A 26,228-nucleotide genomic window follows, 5' to 3' on the forward strand; every position below is an offset into this window, starting at 1 on the left:
GATAAACATGTTAACTTAACTTTATAGAAGTTTAAACGAAATAATTTCAAATTTTTTATAGAAACTGCATTAGTTTAAATGAAAAGTAGTAAATGCAATTTAATTTTGATTTTGTAACTCAGCCTTTTTTATAGAAACTGCAGTTTTACGAGCTCTTTTCGTACCATAGTAAATTCTATCGCATATGCTGAATGCAATTACAAACCGGTTTTTTTCAGATCTTACAGATCAAAATTCTTGAGTGGGGTTGGAGATATTGAACAAGTACCTAAATTAAAATAATTCGAAAGAAGGTAAATGTGTTTCTGCTATTATTAGCAAATAGTATAGATGTGTTTCTGAACTTTTAATACAGTTTTAAATCATTCTACAGTTCTACATGGTAATAATTGTAACAATACCGCTAACAATTGTTAGTTAAGATCTAGTTTTGTCCATCTACCAGATTATTCAATTTGAATTTTTTTGTTTTTTTTTAATACGTCGAAAATCAATTCTATCGCATATGCTGAATGCAATAAAAAAATAGCCTGTGCTTTTCTAACCTACGATTTTGATATTTCTTTGCAATAATGTGGAATTTGGTAACATGTTAATTTAACTGAAAGGGGGTTCATTCAATGAAAACTAAAATTTCTAAAATCCCTTTTAAGATTCGACAGTAACTGAAAAGGGGGTTCATTCGATAAAAACTAAAATTTTTAATACGCCTTTTAAGATTTGACAGTACCTGGAGGGCAAATAGTCCCCTCCCATGCCCCTTTTTTCTGACTAGCCTTATCGTAACCGCGAGACATCTCATCGAAATCACAAGCTAGCAATTTTTTCATAAAAAATTCGAAAGGCGAATAAATATGCTTCTGAGAAGATAGCATGCCTCCTCAGTTAAAAGGGCCAGGGTTGTAAATAACACTAATTGTTAATTCATTATAAATACATTTATAATGAAAACGAAAGGAGCTTGTTTGCTATTGGATTTGTGAGTTGCACGGAACTCAAAACAAATATCACTTTGTGTGAAGAGTCCCCCAAATAGACTAAAAAATTTTAGTTCTTGATTGGTTTGAAATTTACCACTGTAGGCCGTTGGACCAAGAGAGACACATTTTAGAAATTTGGGACAAAAAATTCCTTAACTCCTTACTCTTTATTGTGAAGTTGGCTTTTTTTTCCAAATTTTTAAAGAAAATTTGCAATTGAAAAAAAAGATTTTTAAAATCATTAAAAAAAAACTTTCGTTTAACGACCAGGGTGTTGAAAAGGGGGGCAGTCCCTCTCTTATATACAAAGTAATTTCAATCTGTTATGAGTTTTAAACTTGCTCCTTACTTTAGTTGAAAAATCTTTTATATTTGTTTAATTACATTTCATGAGACAAAAACTTTCGTTTAATGAGCAGGGTGTTGAAAAGGGGGACTGTCCCTCCCTTATATACAAAGTAACTTCAATCTGTTATGAGTTTTAAACTTGCTCCTTACTTTAGTTGAAAAAATCTTTTATATTTGTTTTAATTATATTTCATGAGACTCAAAGCATTAAAAAACTTTCGTTTAATGAGCAGGTTGTTGAAAAGGGGGACAGTCCCTCCCTTATGAGAACCCGAAATTTCTTTTATGTCTCTGTAAAATAAAGAACTTAAGTGGAAGATTTTTGTTTTCTCTGGAGAAATTAGAATTGAATTGTGTTCTTTGGTAAAATTCAGTAGAGAACTTGAACTTTTCTCCACTTCATTGAGAAAATTTTAAATTGAACTAGAACTTTTTTATCTTCCGTGAAAATATTCACAAGTATGGTATTACTTTTTCTATCTTCCACCGAAAAATTTAGAATTGAACTTTAAATTTCTTTATGTCTTTGTTAAATAAAGAACTGATTTGGAAGATTTTTATTTACTCTGGTGAAATTAGAATTGAATTGTGTTCTTTGGTAAAATTCAGAAGAGAACTTGAATTCTTCTTCACTTCGTTGTGAAAAGTTTAAATTTAACTAGAACTTTTTATCTTCCGGGAAAATATTCACAAGTATGGTATTACTTTTTCTATCTTCCACTGAAAAATTTATAATTGAACTTTAAATTTCTTTATGTCTTTGTGAAATAAGGAACTTAAGTGGAGGAGGGGATTAGAAGCCTTTGGGGTTGTGGTAGGGGACCTCACAACACCGTTCAAATGTCTCTAACTGTTTCACCGAAATAATTCCCTAAAATAATAATTTGTTCTGAAAAGATATAATAAAGCCTAAAAAAGTATTATAATGGAGGCTCAGGAGTCTTTGGGGCGCCGGCTGGTCACACAAAATCAGAAAAAAATTTCAATGTTCCTTTAGTAGCTATGCAATTAGATTAAAAATGAAGATATTTATGCAGAGTTTCAGGTAGCTATGTCTAAGTTTGCTAAAAGACCAGTTATTTTCTTGCGAAAACAACACAAAATCAGAAAAAATAACTGAACCCCCCATGTAACTGAACCCCTGTATAACCGAAACCCCGTACAACTGAACCCTCCATTTAACTGAACCCCTGTATAACCGAAACCCTGTACAACTGAAACTCCGTGCTACTCGACCCCATTTAACTAATCCCCGTGTAACTGAATCCACATATAACTGAACCCTCGTGCATCTCAACTCCTTCAAAACACTTTTCAGCCATTTCTTGTTAATTTTTTTTATTTCTAAACTATTTAAAATTGACAACACTGTGCAAATCATCACTTGTGTATTATACAGTACACATCGACGAGGTAAAGCTAGGTCAAGTCACAATGTCATTCTATCGTTACTTTTCAATTAAGCTATTGAATACGTTCTACCAATGTCTTTTGTAGGCGTCAAATCTATTAAGTATCTGAGCATATTCTTTGTATTGTTGATGCAAGCATCCCATTCTTTAAATACCCGTGAGGCATTCTTAACCATCGCAATACCTTTACGCAAATACCTTTTCGCAAAAAATTCGCAAATCTCGTAAACTAAAGAAGTAATTACCCTTTTCAAAAACATTAGTCCTTCTATTAATGAACCCATGAAACGAAACCAGTCTGATAGCATCACACAATGTCGCTCCTAGTTCCAAAAATGGAATGCATGTAGCGTTCGTAGTAATAGGTTTAAAAACCTATTAGCCAAGTTTAAAAAAAAAACCTACTAATCAACTTACAGATGAATGACCACGGATTTAACCTAAAAAAAAACTTGTATATCATGATCTAGAAATCTACGTCAGAAAAACTTGTCCTTAAATTGCGTAAATCTCTTGGCAAAGGTGTAATGACCTCTAGAATAGAATACCTACCAGAAAAACCTGTTTGGTACGGAGGGGCCATAGAAGTATAAGGTACTACCAGAAAAACCTGTTTGGTACGGAGGGGCCATAGAAGTATAAGTATACACCCTACTCTTGTCAGAGGGATAAATCAAGCGACACTAAGTGTATCTAGTTCGTTGAAATAATATGTCAGCAACATCTTAGGAACAGCTTGAGGGAGGGATTTAAAACTTCCAGGTACTGCTGGAGAAAGGTAGGATTCAGGGCAAAAGAAATCCAAATTTCAAGTTTAGTGTTAGGGGAGAAAAAAAAACCTAAAACCTTTTGCCTCTAATCCAGACAAAATAATATTTTTACACTATAAGCTAATATAGAATTTGCAGTTTAACTACGTTTAAGTAGCGAGATAAATCATAACATACTATGAGTTGCAAGAATGTCAAAATGGCGTAGAATCCTAATTTAATAAATCCTAAATTTAAGTCTACCTTTTAGATGAACAGGTCGGTTGCCCTTTGAATGCACAATTTCCTTGCTAAACGGCATGATTTCCCCATTGCTTAATCTCGATTCTAAAACCTTTTGCCTCTAATCCAGACAAAATAATATTTTTACACTATAAGCTAATATTGAATTTGCCGTTTAACTACGTTTAAGTAGCGAGATAAATCATAACATACTATGTGTTGCAAGGTTGTCAAAATGGCGTAGAATCCTAGTTTAATAAATCCTAAATTTAAGTTTACCTTTTAGATGAACAGGTCGGTTGCCCTTTGAATGCAAAATTTCCTTGCTAAACGGCATGATTTCCCCATTGCTTAATCTCGATTGTCTTCCCGAGGAGCCTCTCCTGAGCTCTTCAACAGCAGCTTGAGATATTAATTCAAATATATTGTTTCTTCTGGCTAAAATCTGAAAATTATCCAATTTTGTGAGTGGATTAGTTTTTTAGAGTTTTCGGAGTATTTTGTTCGTACAAGATAAGATAAAATTTATTGCAAAAAGCCTGTGGGCCATAGCAACACATAATACAGTCTACAAACAAAGCTCAGGAACAAAATACAACTTTAGATAATAAAAAACAAACAAAAAAAACAAAAAAACAAAAAACAACAAAAAAGAAACACACCAAGGTTCAATATTTTAACCAACAAACACTAATCATAATAAAATTCTAATCCTAAAAACCGTAACAAGGTATCCCCTCAAACATGATTCCCTATGTTTAATCCCTAAACGAAGAAACTTACACAACTGTTCAATAGCACATGCGTTCATCTCAGCCATCCTCTCAATTAACCACCATTCACTCCCAAACACTCGTCCAAAACATTCATTCTGCAGCTTAGACAGCTCTTCACGCTCGGATACAAAATGAAATAAGTTCTCATTCACACATCAACACATTGGGCAAAAATAAATGTTCACGTATATTCCATAAAATATTTGTGTTTCTGGCACTTTTTTTTAATTCCCCTTCCTCCGAACGGGCCTGCTTCAAAGACAAAACCAAAGTCTTCTGCTAATGGTGAAGAGAATAATTGTCCAACATTGTGATTTCGGTCCCAAGTAATTAACATTAAATATGTTATCCGACAAGTTGAAAGTTAAAGAAGATCTATGGTATTTTGGTATTTATGCCTGAGAACTAAGCCGAGAACTAAGCTTCCAGCGCAAAACAGTACTCATCGACGAAAGGCCTCAGATTAGAGAAAGAGACTTTTAGCAGTTTGATTTAGCTTAAAAGAGTTTACAATTTATAATGTGTAGTTTTAAATGATTTGGTATAGATCAGACCGTTCACGGTGACAAGCAGTCAATGGGTGACCCGTGACAGTAGTAAATAGAGCTCTGAAAAATTAAAGGAAAAAAAACAACAAAAGATAAATGAATTAATGTAATTTGCATACTAATTTCAAATTTGGGTACTTGTCGGTTATTGGAAACATATTCGAGAATTACGCTTAGGTTACAACCGGTTTCATACCTACAAAAATAAGTGACGGATGATACAATGCATTGGACTTAGACAGGATGCATTAGACTTGTGTAATTTGGGTTATATATTTCCACATTAGGTGTAGGGGTGGGGGTTAGGTTAGGTTACGTTTGGTTACCATAATTTTGTTTCTAAAGTATTATTTTATTACCAAGTTTTGTTATTTTTCATTAGGATTAACCTTACTTCGCTTTTTGGGTGTGTTTCCAATAACCGATAAGTACCCAAATTTGTGCAATACATTAGGTTTAAAGCTACCCATCGTAAGTTCTTAGCACTGGAAAATTAACTTAATTTTTGAAAAAGAAGGTGGGAGGTAAGAGCATGAAAAAGAGTGTAACGTTGAAGAAGAATGAACCAAAAAACTTGAATTTTCTCAAGGGCTCTCGAGCAAAGGTCTGAAGTTTTTACCTAACTAATATATTATGCTGTGTTTTCTCCTAGAAGAGTCCTCACAAATGTGCGTATAGTTACTTTTTCGTGGGGGACCGTGTCGAATCCATGGTCATAGAATGTCGAAAGAAGCTTATTTGAATGGATCTTGAAGTTCTAGGGCTCTTTATAAGCAACAACAGAGTTTTTACCACAGCAAGTGTCATTTTCTGCCCGTTTGCACACTTACTGGGCAGAATCAAGTAAAAATTCTGAGATATCCAGTATAACTGATGGAACGATATTTATAAAATTCCTCAGCTCCTCAATTGATACTTCTGAACTGCTACTCTCTGTCTTAAACAAATTTGGAGTAAAAAAAAAAAAAACTACAACAAAAATAGAAAAAGTGGATAGAAGTTGCTAAGGCTTCCACAACCTTTGGTTGGCTTTACTGGCAAAATTGTTGTATTAGCACCACTTTGATTTTATTTCTTCATCATAAATTTTATTCTCTGTTTTCTGACACCTAATCAATGTTTTTACTTTTAAAATGCACCATTTACATAAGCGAATTATCGCATTATTTTATCCTAAAACAAAATCGAACCCCAAATTTGATATCATTCGGAGGAAGGGTACTGGATGTAGTTGTAGAAAACAGCATTTGAAGCAGCAATATATCTCCCACTTAGAGGCTGTAAAGGTACACGATTGGTGCTACATCTGGCCATTTAGCCCCAAAGTTACCTTCAATCCAAAATAGGGATTCAAAGCCTGAGGGCTCATTTTGGATCATTTAGAGTAGTATCAGTAGGCTTTTAATAGTTCCTGCAGAAAAGTGGGTATGTGTATTTGGCAATAGGCTTGACACATAACATGTACAGAGAAAAAGTGGAGCGGAATGGTAACAGGCTCTTAGAATAGATAATCTCACTCAGTTTTCTTGCGCAGACGGACTGGACTCTTTTGATCACGAAAAAATATGCAGTCATTTTTGAGAAACAGTAAACATACAATATAATATACAATATACAATTATTGTTCACTTATAAATAAAGTACCAGCACTCGGCACAAGGCAGGTTTCTATATATGGATTCTCACTGTCACTTGGCTTCTAAAATCAGACAATTTGAGCCTTTTGTTGATATTAATTAAAAAAAACTTTTTCCACAAAAAAAGTTTTTCAAAGAAAAGTAAAGATCTCCATTAAACAAAAAATGAGCAAAAATAAAATCAAATAATCTACCAGATGTGAAACTACCACAAATCAGCATCAATAAATAAATGAAACCTAGATCGAACAGAAATTACAAAAAATAACCGAGTCAAACTCAAAACGAGCAGAAATTAACATAATTTTGGCCATAAACCCCTATGCCATCCCAAGGCCAGAATATAATTTGCATTTTACTGAAAAAAATATAAATGTTTTTACTTTTATAACTTTATTAAATCAAATAATATTAACATTTTGATTACTAAATATCAGTATATGTATAATAAACTGACAATGCACATTTATTTGCAATTTTCTCAGTAAAGTGCAAATTATGGCCTTGGGAAGGCATAGGTTTTGAGCCCTACTCATGTTAATCTGCTCGTTTTGAGTTTGACTCTGTTATTTATTGTAATTTTTGTTCGTTTGGGGTTTCATTTATTTATCGATGCTGATTTGGGGTAGTTTCACGCTTGGTAGATTATTTGATTTTATTTTTGCTCATTTTTTGTTTAATGGAGTTCTTTAATTTTCGTTGAAAAACTTACTTTGTGGAAAAAGTTTTTTTAATTAATCTCTGTTCGTTTTATATAGACATAGTGTTTTCAGGGAAAAAGAAAATAATACTTTAAATCTTTCGTTTTTTTAAGAATTTATAGTTTGGCTTGCTATTTGTGTGCTGGAGAAAAATTTTCAGCAATTTTTAACATCATACACCCTTTTAAAAATCTGGACACAAATAGTAGTGTTTAATTTAGTTTCATACCTCCTCTAGTTGACCGGAAATGGAAAACTTGATACAATTAGCAAAAAAATCTGTTTACTTTTTTTTGATAGCTTGGATACACTTACGCTATTTTGATTTGGTTAAATTTTAAGAGCAGAAGTAGGCCCAAAAGTTTGAACATAATACCCTCAGTCGTTCTTGGGATACCGCTGAGATGCCTTATTCGGAATTAACATTAACACAGTGCATTTTGATTTAATCTTATGGCAACATTTAGTTTTTAAACATAAAGGCAATTTGGAGGGTGGGTGCGGCAGGGGGATTAGTTTCCCTCAAATAACTTTCGACTATTAGAAAGGGCAACAGCCCCTTCTATTTTCAATCGATTGAGCCCTTTTCGAAGTTCCTACGACAACTCCTTCGATACAAAGTACCCTGGTCTAAACAACAACAACAACAACAAAAAATAATACATTAAACCCCATTTCGATCTTTACTTTAAAAATGTGAAGCCTTCCGATCACTTTCGACTATTAAAAAGGGCATTAGGCCTTTTGATTTCCAATTGAATGAGCCCTTTTTGAGTTTCTTCGACAACACTTTCTATAAACACCTTATATGTCCCCAAGGCATAAATTAAAACCCTTACCCTAAGGGATATGAGGGTGGTTGTCATCCTCTTAGACCTAATTTCCAGAACTTTCAACTACGTTAGACAAAATGGCTATCTCAAAATTTTGATTGGATGTGTCTGGAAAAATGTTGGGCGTGAGAGGGGTGTTAGTCGCTCTCCAAGCATTTTCAACTATTGAAAAAGGCACTAGCCCTTATAATTTCCAATCAAATGAACCTTTTTGAAGTTTCTACGACAACGCTCTCAATAAAAACCTTATATGCCCCCAAAGCATAACTTACAACCCATGCCCTGAGGGGCTGGGGGGGGGGTTGTTAGCCTAAAAGACCTAATTTCCAGAACTTTCTGCAACGTGGAACAAAAAGGCTATCTGAAAATTTTGATTGGATGTGTTTGGGAGAACGGTGGGCGTGAGAGGGGGTTAGTTACCCTCCAATCACTTTAAAGTATTATAAAGGGCACTAGCCCGTTCAATTTCACATTGAATGAGCCCCTTTTGAAGTTTTTACGACAACTCTATCTATAAAAACCTTATATGCCCCCAGGGCATAACTTACAACCTTTGCCCTGGGGGCTCTGGGGTTTTGTCATCCTTAAATAAATAATTTCCAGAACTTTCAACTACGTTGAACAAATAGGCTATCTCAAAACTTTGATTGAATGTGTTTGGGGAAATAGTGGGCGTGAGAGGGGGGTTAATTACTCTCCACTCACTTTCGACTATTAAAAAGGACAATTTCAGTTTCCAATCAAATGATCCCCATTTAAAATTTCTACAACAACTTTCTGTATGAATCTTATATGCCCCCAGGGTATATAAGGTTGTACTGCCCCCAGGGCAGTACAACCCTTGCACTGATGGCTCTGATGGGGTTATCATCCTAAAAGACCTAATTTTCAGAACTTTCGGCTACGTTGAACAAAATGGATATCTCAAAATTTTGATTGGATTTGTTTGGGGAAATGGTAGGCGTGAGAGGGGGGTTAGTTTCCCTTCAAACACGTTCAACTATTAAAAGGGCACTAGCCCTTTCAATTTCCAAATGAATGAGCCCATTTTGAAGTTTCTACAATATCACTTTCTATAAAAACCTTATATGCCCCCTGGTAATAACTTACAACCCTTGCCCTGAGGGCTGTGGGGTTGGAGGGGTTGTCATCCGTTAAGACATAATTTCCAAAACTTTCAACTACGTTGAATAAAATGGCTATCTAAAAATTTTAATGGGATGTGTTTGGGGAAAAGGTGGGCGTGAGAGGGGGGTTAGTTGCCCTCAAATCACTTTCGAGACTATTAAAAGGGGCACTAACCCTTTGAATTTCTAATTGAATGAGCCCTTTTTCAAGTTTCTACGACAAAGATTTCAATAAAAGCTAATATGCCCCCCAGGGAATAACTTATAACCCTTGCCCTGAAGACTGTGGGGGGAGTGTTCTAATCAAAGGTATAATTTCCTGAACATTAAACTGCGTGGAACAACATGTATATCTCAAAATTTTGATTGGATGTGTTTGGGGAAATGGTGGGCGTGGAAGGGGTGTTAGTTGCCTTCCAATCACTTTCGACTATTAAAAAGGGCACTAGCCATTTCAATTTCCAATCGAATGAACCCATTTTGAAGTTTCTACGACAATGCGTTCTATAAAAACCTTATATGCCCCCAGGGAATAACAAAACTCTTGCCCTGGGGGCTCTGGGGGGGTTGTCATCCTGAAAGACTGAATTTCCAGAACTTTCAACTACGTTGAACAAAATGGCTATCTTAAAATTTTGATTGCATTTGTTTTGGGAAAAGGTGGGCGTGAGAGGGGGGTTAGTGGCCCCCCAATCACTTTCTACTATTAAAAAAGGCACTAGCCCTTTAAATTTCCAATCGAATGAGCCTTTTTTGAAGTTTCTACGACAACGCTTTCAATAAAAACCTTATAAAACCCCAGGGCATAACTTACAACCCTTACCTTGAGGGATATGGGGAGTGTCATCCTCAAAAACATAATTTATATTTGAAAATCAACTACGCTGAACAAATGGCTATCTCAGAATTTTGATTGGAGGTGATTCGGGAAATAGTGGGCGTGGAAAGGGTGTTAGTTGCTTTCCAATCACTTTCGACTATTAAAAAGGGCACAAACCACTTCAATTTCCAATTGAATGAGCCCTTTTTGAAGTTTCTACAACAACTTCTTCGATACGAAGTGCCCTGGTCTAAAGGAAAAAAAATAATAAATAATACATTGTGCCAGTATCGTTCTTTACTTAGGCAGCGCTATTGCGCTGCCTATGGTTATGAGGTCCCAACAGACCCTAAATTTGAAGTGGAGCCTTTGTAAAATTACGTTTTTTTATTGGGCTTTTAACTTTTGCCTCGGATTGTATTTTGTTATTATGAAAGACAATTCGCCAAACCTTTATTTCTTTTAATGGTTCAGGTGGTGGGACAAAAACTTCATCTTCTTCCAGCGATTTATCTAGAACATGTTTTTGATTTTACAAGGTATGGAAGGCATTCTCGACCACCTTTGTTTCTTTTAATTGTTCAGGTGGTGGGACAAAAACTTCATCTTTTGCCTTGGTTTCTCTTCATTCATAGTGAAAGACATGTAGCTAAATCTTTGTGTCACTTAATTGCTCGGTTGGTGGGACAAAAACTTCTTTTTCTTCTAACGATTTATCCAGTCTATATTTTTGATTTTCAAATGTATGATTAGGTATTGATGACCTTATCCATATCAAAATCCAAAACCCAATCGTCATGGCTATCATTTTCAATTTGTTTGGTTCGTTACACCTCAGCTTACCTTTCGTCATAATGAAATACACATCACCGAACTTTTTTTTTTGCAAAGGTAGGGTAGGCATTGATGACCTTATACATATTAAATTAAAAAAAACAAGTTTTTTTTAACTAAAAGTAAGGAGCGACATTAAAACTTAAAATAAACAGAAATTTTTCCGTATATGAAGGGGGCTGTCCCCTCCTTAACGCCTCGCTCTTTACGCTAAAGTTTTTATTGTTTAAAATAAATACAGTTGTGAGAAAGAGTGAAACTTTAGCGTAAAGAGCGAGGCGTTGAGGAGGGGACAGCCCCTTTCACATAAATAATTTCTTAGACCACACGGATTTTCCATCTACGCAAAATTAAGCAAGAAAAAAGGGTTTCAATTTTTATAAAGCAGTTAATACAATAAAATAAACAATTGATTAAACAAGAATACTCCAAATAGTTTAGCCCCACGTCCAGGAGCCTTTTACAATAGACAAAAAAGAAAAGAAAAAAATGAAACAAAAAATTCTATTAGTAAAAACCTTAACTTACATCAAAATAAACACATATTAAACACATATTAAATAAACACTTCCATTCACTGGCGTATAAACAAAATCGAATGTCTATATTGATTCAAACACGCCTCCTCACAGTACATAAATCTATATATACTGTGAGGTAAAATAAATGTGAGGTAAAATGTGAGGTAGATACATCTCTAGATTTATATACTGTGAGGAGGCGTGTTTGAATCAATATAGACATTCGATTTTGTTTATACACCAGTGAATGGAAGTGTTTATTTAATATATTTCCATTTATATACTGTGAGGAGGCGTGTTTGAATCAATATAGACATTCGATTTTGTTTACACGCCAGTGAATGGAAGTGTTTATTTAATATATTTCCATTTATATACTGTAAGGAGGCGTGTTTGACTCAATATAGACATTCGATTTTGTTTATACGCCAGTGAATGGAAGTGTTTATTTAATATATTTCCATTTATATACTGTGAGGAGGCGTGTTTCAATCAATATAGGCATTCGATTTTGTTTATACGCCAATGCATGGAAGTGTTTATTTAATATATTTCCATTTATATACTGTGAGGAGGCGTGTTTGAATCAATATAGACATTCCATTTTGTTTATACGCCAGTGAATGGAAGTGTTTATTTAATATATTTCGATTTATATACTGTGAGGAGGCGTGTTCGAATCAATATAGACATTCAATTTTGTTTATACGCCAGTGAATGGAGGTGTTTATTTAATATATTTCCATTTATATACTGTGAGGAGGCGTGTTTGAATCAATATAGACATTCGATTTTGTTTACACGCCAGTGAATGGAAGTGTTTATTTAATATATTTCCATTTATATACTGTAAGGAGGCGTGTTTGAATCAATGTAGACATTCGATTTTGTTTATACGCCAGTGAATGGAAGTTTCTATTGAATATATTTCCATTTATATACTATGAGGAGGCGTGTTCGAATCAATATAGACATTCGATTTTGTTTATATGCCAGTGAATGGAAGTGTTTAATTAATATACTTCCATTTATATACTGTGAGGAGGCGTGTTTGTATCAGTATAGACATTCGATTTTGTTTATACGCCAGTGCATGGAAGTTTTTAATTCATATATTTCCATTTATATACTGTGAGTAGGCGTGTTTGAATAATTATAGACATTCCATTTTGTTTATACGCCAGTGAATGGAAGTGTTTATTTAATATATTTCCATTTATATACTGTGAGGAGGCGTGTTTGAATCAATATAGACATTCGATTTTGTTTATACACCAGTGAATGGAAGTGTTTATTTAATATATTTCGATTTATATACTGTGAGGAGGCGTGTTTGAATCAATATAGACATTCGATTTTGTTTATACGCCAGTGAATTGAAGTGTTTATTTAATATATTTCCATTTATATACTGTGAGGAGGCGTCTTTGAATCAATATGGACATTCGATTTTGTTTATACGCCAGTGAATGGAAGTGTTTATTTGATATGTGAGTTTTGTTTCCTATTTATTTATATGTTTTCTTTTGTTGTTGTTTTTTGTTCTCTTTATGTGTTTAGTATGTTTTTATTTTGATGTAAGTTAAGGTTTTTAAAAAGAATATTTTTTGTTTCATTTTTTCCTTTTCTTTTTTTTCTGTTGAGAAAGGCTCCCAGACGTGGGGCCGAAATATTCGGAGTATTTTTGTTTAATTAAGTGTTTATTTTATTGTATTCACTGTTTTTAAAAATTTAAACCCGTTTTTCTTGCTTAATTCCCCTTTTACATACGGAAAAATTTCTTTTCGTTTTAAGTTTTAATATCGCTCCTTACTTTAAGTTAAAAAAAAACTTTTTTTTGTTTAATTTTTGAACGTTTTTGAATTAATGCAGATTTTGATTTTGGCTTACCGTATATGAATGATTAAAACAAAATTTGCATATTTATTTTACTTTTATTTGGTTAAATGGCTTTCTCGAAAGTTGTTTAATTTTATTTACGAACGTTTTTATTCCGTATATGAAAGGGACTGTCCTCTCCTTAACACCTCGCTCTTTACACTAAAGTTTTTTTTTAATAGAGTTGTGAGAAAGAGTCAAAATTTAGCGTAAAGAGCGAGGCGTTGAGGAGGGGACAGCCGCTTTCATATACGGAATAATTTCTGTTCGTTTCAAGTTTTAATGTCGCTCCTTACATTCAGTTAAAAAAAAGTTGTCTTTTATATAATTTTTTACCGTTTTTGAATTAATACAGGTTTTGATTTTGGCTCACCGTACATGAATAATTAAAAGAAAATTTGCATATTAATTTTACTTTTATTTGGTTAAATGGTATTCTCGAAAGTTGATTAATTTTATTTACGAACGTTTTTATTAGTAATAAATATATGTAACTTATGAATGATGTAACAAACTTCTATATTCATATATTTTTAATACGTATATTAGGGGGTTCGCCCCCTAGTCAATACCTTGCTCTTTACGCTAGAGTTCGAATTTTGTTCCAATTCTTAATAAATGACCCCTTAATAACAAAGGCCATTAATTAGAATAAATTGCTCTTATGAAAGCACTAAAAATTCTTTGGCTTAAAGAGCGAGGTATTGACAAGGGGGCGAACCCAATAATATACGTAATAATTTCTGTTCGTTTAAGTTTTGATGTTGCTCCTTACTTTCAGTTGAAAAACTTATTTTTTTCTATTTAGTTTCTGATCGTTTTTTTAAATAATTCTGGGAAATCCGGCACCCTCTTCAATGCAATGTCCCTTCCCCCATGAAAATTCCTCTATGGTCCACCATTAATGATATACTTTCAAAAAATAGAAAATCAAATTCTATACCTATTCGCCCTAAAGACACAAATGGTAGATTAATTGACCCTTTACATGCACCTGATGCATTTAATAATTATTTTTTGAATGTTCCTCATACTGACTCCCGCTCCTCCTCACAGGCTGTATTCCCTTGCTTCAATTCTAGATCCATGTTATTCTGCCCAACTGATAGCAATGAGGTACTTCAAATCATTGGTTCTCTCCCTAATAGTTTTACTCCTGACTGTCTTGGATTAAGTAATTAGCTCCTGAAGACCATATCTCCTTTTGTCTACGCGCCCATCAAGCATATTGCCAACATATCTTTAACCCACGGAGTTTTCCCTGATTTACTAAAGTCAGCCATTGTTATTCCAGTTCTTAAAAAGGGCAATCCAACTGAGATAGGTAATTATCATCCAATCTCAATTCTTCCTGTTATATCCAAAGTGCTTGAGAGAATCATCTTCAGACGTCTGTCTCCCTTTCTGTTTGACAGTCAGCACTCCGTATCATTGATTTCTCCTCACCAATATGGCTTTTGGCCAAAATTTTCAACTTCTCATGCTCTAATTGACGCCACACAGTTCATACGCTCACAACTCGACCTTAAAAAACTGTATTGGGCTTAGTTTTGGATTTATCTAAGGCCTTTGACATGGTCGATCATAGTATTTTAGTAAGTAAATTAAATAGTTACGGTATTCATGGTGTTCCCCTCTCTTGGTTTGATTCTTATCTAACTGGAAAGGTACAGAGAGAGACATGGGTGGAGTATCCTCTCAGCACTTACCTGTTCGGAGGAGTGTCCCGCAAGGCTCCGTTCTAGGCCCTATTTTATTTCTCCTGTATATCAATGATCTTGTTATAGACCTGGGCCGTTCAGTGTACCCTGTATTATTTGCTGATGACAGCAACTTCTTCATTACTGGCACCAATCTACCATTGGCAATAACCTCTGCCCAAGTCCTTCTGAACAGAGTCCAGGCGTGGTGCCTTACGAATAACATGACCATTAATAGCAAAAAAAGCCAAATAGTGTTATTCCGAACCCCCTACAAAAAAGACGTTATCCAACCCGCTCTTGGTCTCAGGTACTCCTCCGACAACCTCCCACAAGTAGAGGTTGCCAAGTTTCTTTGTGTATTTATTAACTCATGCTTGTTATTCTCTAATCATATTTCTTACATCACAGCAATAATTTTGAGAGACGTAGCTATGATTAACCATGTGAACTATTTTTTCCTCCTGACATCCTAGTTACCCTCTATTATTCCTTTATTTTTCCTTACCTTTCTTATTGCGGATCAGTTTGGGGAAATACAAAACGGTCCTTCATTAAAAAACTCAAATTTGCCCAAAACCGCGCCATTAAAGCAGTTTTTCGGCTTCCCCGTCTATATCCAACTCGTGATTTGTATTCCGATTTTGGCATAGCTCCACTTGATCAAATCATACAAAAACTAAATTTATCGCTTGCTTACTCTGCTTTCCACAATAATCTTCCATTTCAACAGTAGTAAGGGCCCAATTACTTGAAAGGATACATGCACTTTCACAAGCCTGAGGCATGGATATGCGTGTAGTTTAACCGGTACATTGGTTTGTCAGGGTCGGTCACCTATTACTATGAACGGACTTTCAGTCCTACATTCACGGGTTTCTGTAAAGTGTTATGGGCATCATTGAAAAAATACCAGTTAAAAAAAAAAAATAAATAAACATGTATCCGTGATCTTTCTTCTGGCAAAAAAATACAAATTCCAATCAAAACTGGTCAAATGTGTTAATAAGCTGTAAGTTATAGCTATCTGATAACTCGTTCAGTATCGCATGTATTTTTAGCGGTATCAATGGTATTTCATTTGCGTAAAGCTATCTCGATTTGCCAAAACTTTTATCGTTCACATAAAACTAACTCAATTCGCAAAAATGGTATTCCATTTGCATAACTCTGCTCTGAATGTCCTTAATGAGGATATAAATAATATAGAATGACATTGTGACTTGACATAGCTTTACCTCTCCGATGTGGTCTGTATAATACACAAGTAACGTTTGAAAAGCATTGTCAATTTAAAATAGGATCTTACGTTCCCTTCGTCCTCCCCCATTTCTGAGGGGCAGGGGATGGTAGGAGAGGGGGAGGGGGAGTCAATTTTGGAGATTTCTGATAACAAGTACCATTCATTGCGATCGTAGGTCTATGTTGGCTCGTTTTAAATACTTCAGCTTATCTATTCATTTGTGTTAAATAAAAATCTTGAATCTGGAAAATGAAAAAATAAGTATTTAAACAAAATGTACGATGCTGCTATTAAAGAATAGTAGGCTACACTCAGAATTGTTTGCATGAGGGTTCAGTTAAAGAGGTCTCACTTGCAAGAGGGTTCAGATGCATGGGGGTTCACTTGCTTAGGGTTCAGTTACACGGGGATTCAGTTACAATGGAAACCACACAAAAACAACGGGGCACACACAAAAGCCAAATGAATGACATTGCGACTTGACCTAGCTTTACTTCTCCGATGTGGTCTGTATAATACACATCTGGGGAGGGAGAATGGATGTAGGTATTTAGTTTAAAAAATGCTAGGAGGACTTGAGTTTTGTGGGTAGGGTGAAAAATGGTACTTATTCAATATCCTGGTAAACATTATACCTCATTCTTTTATTCTAACTTAACTTCTAGGAATAGGACTTCATTCCATCGGCTAAATCAGTTTATTCATCTATAACGGTGCACAAAAAGATTATTAATTCCCCATATTTTTCTGATCATGCACCCATTCCTCCTTCTCTCTTCTTGTTCTGATCATGCGCCCACTCCTCCTTCTCACTCGGGGTCAGTTGACGTCTCAGTATCCCGTAAAAAGCCATGTTATTTGCTTGTGTGTATAGGAATTCCCTTGTTATTTGCTTGCATGTATAGGAATTCCCATGTTATTTGCTTGCGTGTATAGGAATTCCCATGTTATTTGCTTGCATGTATAGGAATTCCCACGTTATTTGCTTGCGTGTATAGGAATTCCCATGATATTTGCTTGCGTGTATAGGAATTCCCTTGTTATTTGCTTGCATGTATAGGAATTCCCATGTTATTTGCTTGCGTGTATAGGAATTCCCATGTTATTAGCTTGCATGTATAGGAATTCCCATGTTATTTGCTTGCGTGTATAGGTTTTCCCATGTTATTTGCTTGCGTGTATAGGAATTCCCTTGTTATTTGCTTGCGTGTATAGGAATTCTCATGTTATTTGCTTGCGTGTATAGGAATTCCCATGTTATTTGCTTGCATGTATAGGAATTCCCATGTTATTTGCCTGCGTGTATAGGAATTCCCATGTTATTTGCTTGGTTTTTCTTTACTTGGTGCCCATTAAAAACTAAATTTTTGTGTTAAATAAGTAGTTCTTGTATCTTTTAAAAGAGCTTTACGGGGTTTGAGAGACTCTGTTGCCTGATTCCGTGTGGTTTTTCTTTACTTGGTGTTCGTTCAAAAAGCGAGGATTTCTGTTAAATAAATAATTCTAATATTTTTTTCCGTTCAATTGAAAGCGAGGATTTCTGATCTGTTAAATAAATAATTCTTATATTTTTTCCGTTCAATTGACAGCGAGGAATTCTGTTAAATAAATAATTGTTATACCTTTTAAAATAGCTTTACGGGGCTTGAGGGACTCTGTTGTTTTATTCCGTGTGATTTTTCCTTCACATGGTGTAAGTGTTTTGGGGGAGATGGGTTGATTGCCAGAAGGATGTAGTAGCGTAGTTATAGTGGAGGGCGAGTTGCTAGCGAAAACCCCGTGTGGATGAGTTGAAATAAAAAATTTTAACAAGAGATGGCTGAAAAGAGTTTTGGGGGGGTTTCATAATTTCTTGAATTAAATTTCTACATCATGTATCTAAGTCATGTAAACAATAAAGAGTTTGTTACTTACTTAGAATTTTGTCATAATTTATTCCATGTGATTTTTTCTTTACATGGTTTTCGTTCAAAAAAAAGCGAGGATTTCTGTTAAATAAATAATTCTTATATTTTTTCCGTTTAATTGAAAGCAAGGATTTCTGATAAATAAATAATTGTTATACCATTTAAAATAGCTTTACGGGGTTTGAGGGACTCTGTTGTTTTATTCCCTGTGATTTTTTCTTTACATGGTGTTCGTTCAAAAAGCAAGGATTTCTGTTAAATAAATAATTCTTATATTTTTTCCGTTCAATTGAAAGCAAGAATTTCTATTAAATAAATAATTTTTATACCTTTTAAAATAGCTTTACGGGGTTTGATGGACTTCGTTGTTTTATTCGGTGTGACTTTTTCTTCCCATGGTTCAAGTGGTTTGGGGGGGATTGGGTGATTGCAAGACGGAGGTAGTAGCGGAGTTATATCGGAGGTCAAGGTGCTAGCCAAAACCCCATGCGGATGAGTTGAAATAAAACTATTTAACAAGAGATAGCTGAAAAGAGTTTTGGGGGGGTTTCATAATTTCTTGAATTAAATTTCTACATCGTGTATCTAAGTCGTGTAAACAATAAAGAGTTTGTTACTTACTTAGAATTTTGTCATAATTTATTCCATGGGATTTTTTCTTTACATGGTGTTCGTTCAAAAAAGCGAGGATTTCTGTTAAATAAATAATTGTTATACCATTTAAAATAGCTTTACGGGGTTTGAACGAACATCATGTAAAGAAAAAATCACACGGAATAAAACAACAGAACCCCTCAAACCCCGTAAAGGTATTTTAAAAGGTATAACAATTATTTATTTAACAGATATCCTCGCTTTCAATTGAACGGAAAAAATATAATAATTATTTATTTAACAGAAATCCTCGCCTTTTGAACAAACACCATGTAAAGAAAAAATCACATGGAATAAAACAACAGAGTCCCTCAAACCCCGTAAAGCTATTTTAAAAGGTATAAGAATTATTTATTTAACAGAAATCCTCGCTTTTTGAACGAACACCATGTAAAGAAAAATCACACGGAATAAAACAACAGAGTCCCTCAAACCCCATAAAGCTATTTTAAAAGGTATAACAATTATTTATTTAACAGAAATCCTCGCTAATTGAACGGAAAAAATGTAAGAATTATTTATTTAACAGAAATCCTCGCTTTTTGAACGAACACCATGTAAAGAAAAAATCACACGGAATAAAACAACAGAGTCCCTCAAACCCCGTAAAGCTATTTTAAAAGGTATAACAATTATTTATTTAACAGAAATCCTCGCTTTCAATTGAACTGAAAAAATATAAGAATTATCTATTTAACAGAAATCCTCGCTTTTTGAACAAACACCATGTAAAGAAAAAATCACACGGAATAAAACAACAGAGTCCCTCAAACCCCGTAAAGTTATTTTAAATGGTATAACAATTATTTATTTATAAGAAATCCTCTCTTTCAATTTAACGGAAAAAATATAAGAATTATTTATTTAACAGAAATCCTCGCTTTTTTTTGAACGAACACCATGTAAAGAAAAAATCACATGGAATAAACTATGACAAAATTCTAAGTAAGTAACAAACTCTTTATTGTTTACATGACTTAGATACACGATGTAGAAATTTAATTCAAGAAATTATGAAACCCCCCCAAAACTGTTTTCAGCCATTTCTTGTTAATTTTTTTTATTTCAACTCATCCGCACGGGGTTTTCGCTAGCAACTCGCCCTCCACTATAACTACGCTAATACATCCTTCTGGCTATCACCCCATCCCCCCCCCAAAACACTTACACCATGTAAAGAAAAAATCACACGGAATAAAACAACAGAGTCCCTCAAACCCCGTAAAGCTATTTTAAAAGGTATAACAATTATTTATTTAATATAAATCCTCGCTTTCAATTGAACGGAAAAAATATAATAATTATTTATTTAACAGAAATCCTTGCTTTTTGAACGAACACCATGTAAAGAAAAAATCACACGGAATAAAACACCAGAGTCCCTCAAACCCCGTAAAGCTATTTTAAATGGTATAAAAATTATTTATTTATCAGAAATCCTTGCTTTCAATTAAACGGAAAAAATATAAGAATTATTTATTTAACAGAAATCCTCGCTTTTTTTTGAACGAAAACCATGTAAAGAAAAAATCACATGGAATAAATTATGACAAAATTCTAAGTAAGTAACAAACTCTTTATTGTTTATATGACTTAGATACACGATGTAGAAATTTAATTCAAGAAATTATGAAACCCCCCCAAAACTCTTTTCAGCTATCTCTTGTGAATATTTTTTATTTCAACTCATCCACACGGGGTTTTCACTAGCAACTCGCCCTTCAATATAACTACGCTAATACATCCTTCTGGCAATCAACCCATCCCCCCCAAAACACTTAAACCATGGGAAGAAAAAATCACACCGAATAAAACAACAGAGTCCATCAAACCCCGTAAAGCTATTTTAAAAGGTATAACAATTATTTATTTAATAGAAATCCTCGCTGTCAATTGAACGGAAAAACTATAAGAATTATTTATTTAACAGAAATCCTCGCTTTTTGAACGAACACCATGTAAACAAAAAATAACACGGAATAAAACTACCGAGTCCTTCAAACCCCGTAAAGCTATTTTAAATGGTAGAACAATTATTTATTTATCAGAAATGCTCGCTTTCAATTGAAAAGAACCAAATATTAGACTTATTTATTTAACAGAAATCCTCGCTTTTTGAATTAACATCAAGTAAAGAAAAACCACACGGAATCAGGCAACAGAGTCTCTCAAACCCCGTAAAGCTCTTTTATAAGATACAAGTACTACTTATTTAACACAAAAATTTTATTTTTAATGGGCACCAAGTAAAGAAAAACCAAGCAAATAACATGTGAATTCCTATACATCCAAGAAAACAACCTGGGAATTCCTATAAATGCAAGCAAATAACATGGGAATTCCTATACACGCAAGCAAATAACATGGGAATTCCTATACATGAAAGCAAATAACAAGGGAATTCCTATACACGCAAGCAAATACCATGGAAATTCCTATACGCGCAAGCAAATAACGTGGGAATTCTTATACATGCAAGCAAATAACATGGGAATTCCTATACACGCAAGCAAATAACGTGGGAATTCCTATACATGCAAGCAAATAACATAGGAATTCCTAAACACGCAAGCAAATAACATGGGAATTCCTATACACGCAAGCAAATAACATGGGAATTCCTATATACGCAAGCAAATAACATGGGAATTCCTATAAACGCAAGCAAATAACAGGGGAATTCCTATAAACGCAAGCAAATAACATAGGAATTCCTATACATGCAAGCAAATAAGAAGGGAATTCCTATACATGCAAGCAAATAACATGGGAATTCCTATACATGCAAGCAAATAACATGGGAATTCCTATACATGCAAGCCAATAACATGGGGCTTCCTATACACGCAAGCAAATAACATGGGAATTCCTATACACGCAAGCAAATAACGTGGGAATTCCTATACATGCAAGCAAATAACATGGGAATTCCTATACACGCAAGCAAATAACGTGGGAATTCCTATACAAGCAAGCAAATAACATGGGAATTCCTAAACACGCAAGCAAATAACATGGGAATTCCTATACACGCAAGCAAATAACATGGGAATTCCTATACACGCAAGCAAATAACATGGGAATTCCTATACACGCAAGCAAATAACATGGGAATTCCTATACATGCAAGCACATAACATGGGACTTCCTATACACGCAAGCAAATAACATGGGAATTCCTATACACGCAAGCAAATAACAGGGGAATTCCTATAAACGCAAGCAAATAACAAGGGAATTCCTAGACATTCAAGCAAATAACCTGGGAATTCCTATACATGCAAGCAAATAACATGGGAATTCCTATACACGCAAGCAAATAACATGGGAATTCCTATACATGCAAGCAAATAACAAGGGAATTCCTATACACTCAAGCAAAAAGCATGGGAATTCCTATACACGCAAGCAAATAACGTGAGAATTCCTATACATGCAAGCAAATAATATGGGAATTCCTATACACGCAAGCAAATAACATGGGAATTCCTATACACGCAAGCAAATAACAAGGGATTTCCTATACACACAAGCAAATAACATGGCTTTTTACCGGATACTGAGACGTCAACTGACCCCGAGTGAGAAGGAGGAGTGGGCGCATGATCAGAAGAAGAAGAGAGAAGGAGGAATGGGTGCATGATCAGAAAAATATGGGGAATTAATAATCTTTTTGTTCACCGTTATAGATGAATAAACTGATTTAGCCGATGGAATGAAGTCCTATTCCTAGAAGTTAAGTTAGAATAAAAGAATGAGGTATAATGTTTACCAGGATATTGAATAAGTACCATTTTTCACCCTACCCACAAAACTCAAGTCCTCCTAGCATTTTGTAAACTAAATACCTACCTCCATTCCCCCCTCCCCAGATGTGTATTATACAGACCACATCGGAGAGGTAAAGCTAGGTCAAGTCGCAATGTCATTCATTTGGCTTTTGTGTGTGCCCCATTGTTTTTGTGTGGGTTCCATTGTAACTGAATCCCCGTGTAACTGAACCCTAAGCAAGTGAACCCCCATGCATCTGAACCCTCGTACAAGTGAGACCTCTTTAACTGAACCCTCAAGCAAACAATTCTGAGTGTAGCCTACTATTCTTTAATAGCAGCATCGTACATTTTGTTTAAATACTTATTTTTTCATTTTCCAGATTCAAGATTTTTATTTAACACAAATGAATAGATAAGCTGAAGCATTTAAAACGAACCAACATAGACCTACGATCGCAATGAATGGTACTTGTTATCAGAAATCTCCAAAATTGACTCCCCCTCCCCCTCTCCTACCATCCCCTGCCCCTCAGAAATGGGGGAGGACGGAGGGAACGTAAGATCCTATTTTAAATTGACAATGCTTTTCAAACGTTACTTGTGTATTATACAGACCACATCGGAGAGGTAAAGCTAGGTCAAGTCACAATGTCATTCTACATTATTTATATCCTCATTAAGGATATTCAGAACAGAGTTACGCAAATGGATTACCATTTTTGCAAATTGAGTTAGTTTTATGCAAACGATAAAAGTTTTGGCAAATCGAGATAGCTTTACGCAAATGAAATACCATTGATACCGCTAAAAATACATGCGGTACTGAATGAGTTATCAGAGAGCTATAACCTACAGCTTATTAACACATTTGACCAGTTTTTATTGGAATTTGTTTTTTTTTGCCAGAAGCAAGATCACGAATACATGTTTTTTATCTTTTTTTTTTAAACTGGTATTTTTTCAATGATGCCCATAACACTTTACAGAAACCCGTGAATGTAGGACTGAAAGTCCGTTGATAGTAATAGGTGACCGACCCTGACAAACCAATGTACCGGTTAAACTACACGCATATCCATGCCTCAGGCTTGTGAAAGTGCATGTATCCTTTCAAGTAATTGGGCCCTTACTACTCTCAACTCCTAACCTATTATAATATTAATAATTCGGATGCCCACTGTCTCCGTTCATCCAATAGAGCCTTTAAAATTCCTAAATGCGTTTCTAGTGCTGCTCAGCAATCTCCCATTTACAAATCTATTATTCAATGGAACAAAATTCCCTCCAGTGTTGAACTAGCCACAAGTTTCTGCAAGTTGTATAAAAATGTAACAAAACTTGATAGTATAATTTAATATTTCCATTTTTAACAAATTTGCTCTAATTAGCCATGTTTTATTCTTCTATATTTTTTTTTTCAGTGTTACTTTAATATTTTTTTTCTTTTGGTCCTAAACAAGTTATCTTCTAGGATCTTTATTGTTATTGATGTTTGTGTTATGTTTTTATTCGAATAAAATTGAATTGAATTGAATTGAAAGATCTTCCCACATAACTCCCACCCCCCCCCCCCCCCTGACTACCAGAAAAAAACATTGGGTAAAGTTCATAACTTTCAGCCCTCCCCCTGGGGACTTTGGGGGATTAAGTCATAATAAAAGACATATTTATTATATTTTCGACCATGTTGAACAAAATGGCTATCTTAAAATATTGATCGGATAACTTTGGGGAAAAAAGAGCGTGGGAGGGGGCCTAGTTACGCTCAATTTTTTTATCACTTAAAAAAGACACTAGAACTTTTAATCTCCGTTCGAATGAGCCCTCCCACGATATTCTAAGACCACTGGATCGATACAATCACCCCTGGGAAAAAAAAACACGCATCCGTGATCTTTCTTCTGGCAAAAAATACAAAATTCTACATTTTTACAGATAGGAGCTGGAAACCTCTGTAGTAGGGTTCACTAATACGCTGAATCTGATGGTATGGTTTTCATTAAGGTTCTATAATTTTTAGAAGTGTTTCCACCTTTTTTGAAAATTGGGCAAATTTTCTCAGACGCGTAACTTTTGATGGGTTGGACATATATACATATGTATATATATATATATATATATATATAATAAAATAAAATTTTATTACAATAAAATAAATTCAGAACAATGTAGACCAAATTAACGATCTTAACTTACCGTTTCATAATTGAATTCGACAAGAGGTCTGTGAAGCAAGAAATAATCACCCATTAGCTTTCCTTTTGCATCAGGTAATACAAGACGTAAGGAGTTTCCCAGATACTCAATTTTCATCAATGAGCTAAAAAAAAGGAGATACTAATACTTATAATAAATGTTTACCTAATTCTCTTTTTTACTCTTTTTCAACTCTATTTCACCCAATAAATCAATAAGTCGGGATAAAGCCTAATCAAGTGTCACAGAAGGAAGAAAAATTAGTTTTAAGACATGTAGAAAAGTTTTTTTCTACACGAAAATTAGAAAATTCAGCATCTAAATGTCGTCTGAAATTAAATGGTGTATAATAATGAACGGGGAATAAAAAAATGCCCTTATCAATTAAAATTGAAAAGTTTTGACAATAATTTATGCATTAAAATCAAGTATTCCCCAAGCCGACCTCATTATGCTATGTCCCTTTTAAAACTCAATAATTTCTCCAAGAATAAAAATTCAATAGCATAGTAAGATTTGCAATAGTAGAAACCTAATAATGAATTAGGGCACCTTTTTGGGAAAGCTACTGCCTGCTACCATCTCAAGTTCAAAGGCTAATACTAAGAATTGCACTCACAAACAATCGCTAGATTCCCGATAAGAAAATTGTGTGACACGGCCATTAATCAAGGATATATCCTTCTATTAGCCTGAAAGAACAATCTTCAAGCATAAAATATCCACGTTAGAGTGCTTATTTGATCTACTTTTCCTTTGCTATATTTGAAATGCCTTGATGAATGATTTTGGAATCACATTGTACAATCGTCAATGTACAATCACCTTATATAACATTGTTCTAAGAAAAACTTTGGCGACTCTGATGAAGAATTTCATCGTTAAAAAGGATAGTGAAAAGGATAGAATAGTAAGCTTCTTTCTCTAATAGCCTATTTTTCTATGTGTTCCTTACTAGAGTAAGGCGTGTCATTTGCCCAAATTCAACTATTTTCCAAGATAACCAATAACCGATTTTCAGAGTTCCCAAATTATAAAAGAAATATGATTCCTACAATGGTAAACTTTACATTTTTCTTATAACCATTATTCCAATAAAATTAACAAAGCCTATCATACAAAATTTGGTTAATTTACAAAGATTAACTTATGTATTTGTAGCTTTATTCAAAATTATTGGTTCGCTATGCTTAATGCTTTGACTGGTGCTTTCTATGTCTATTCTGAAAATGTGTTGATCTAAATTTATGATTTGGGATGTTTACTTTGCTATTTCGGGAGCTAGGTTTTTCAGCCTTTCGTATGTGTGTGTTGTCTGGAAATTATGATTTGAGATGCTTAGTTTGGT

At 34.3% G+C, this 26,228-nt stretch overlaps 1 protein-coding gene across 1 annotated transcript in view; it reads right to left on the reverse strand.

Moving 5' to 3' along the window:
* Nucleotides 1-26,228, reverse strand: part of Gyc88E (Guanylyl cyclase at 88E) — a 446,210-nt gene that overhangs the window by 75,195 nt on the left and 344,787 nt on the right. Inside the window, exons 5-6 of the mRNA XM_089102419.1 lie at nt 24,881-25,004; nt 4,012-4,177 (exon numbers count right to left, since the gene is read on the reverse strand). Coding sequence (XP_088958545.1) covers nt 4,012-4,177; nt 24,881-25,004 — 290 coding nt within the window. The remainder of the gene's footprint in view (nt 1-4,011; nt 4,178-24,880; nt 25,005-26,228) is intronic.

The sequence above is a fragment of the Artemia sp. Qi Xiang Cuo genome, chromosome 2 (genome assembly GCF_049724085.1).
Source record: "Artemia sp. Qi Xiang Cuo chromosome 2, ASM4972408v1, whole genome shotgun sequence".
NCBI classification, from domain to species: domain Eukaryota; kingdom Metazoa; phylum Arthropoda; class Branchiopoda; order Anostraca; family Artemiidae; genus Artemia; species Artemia sp. Qi Xiang Cuo.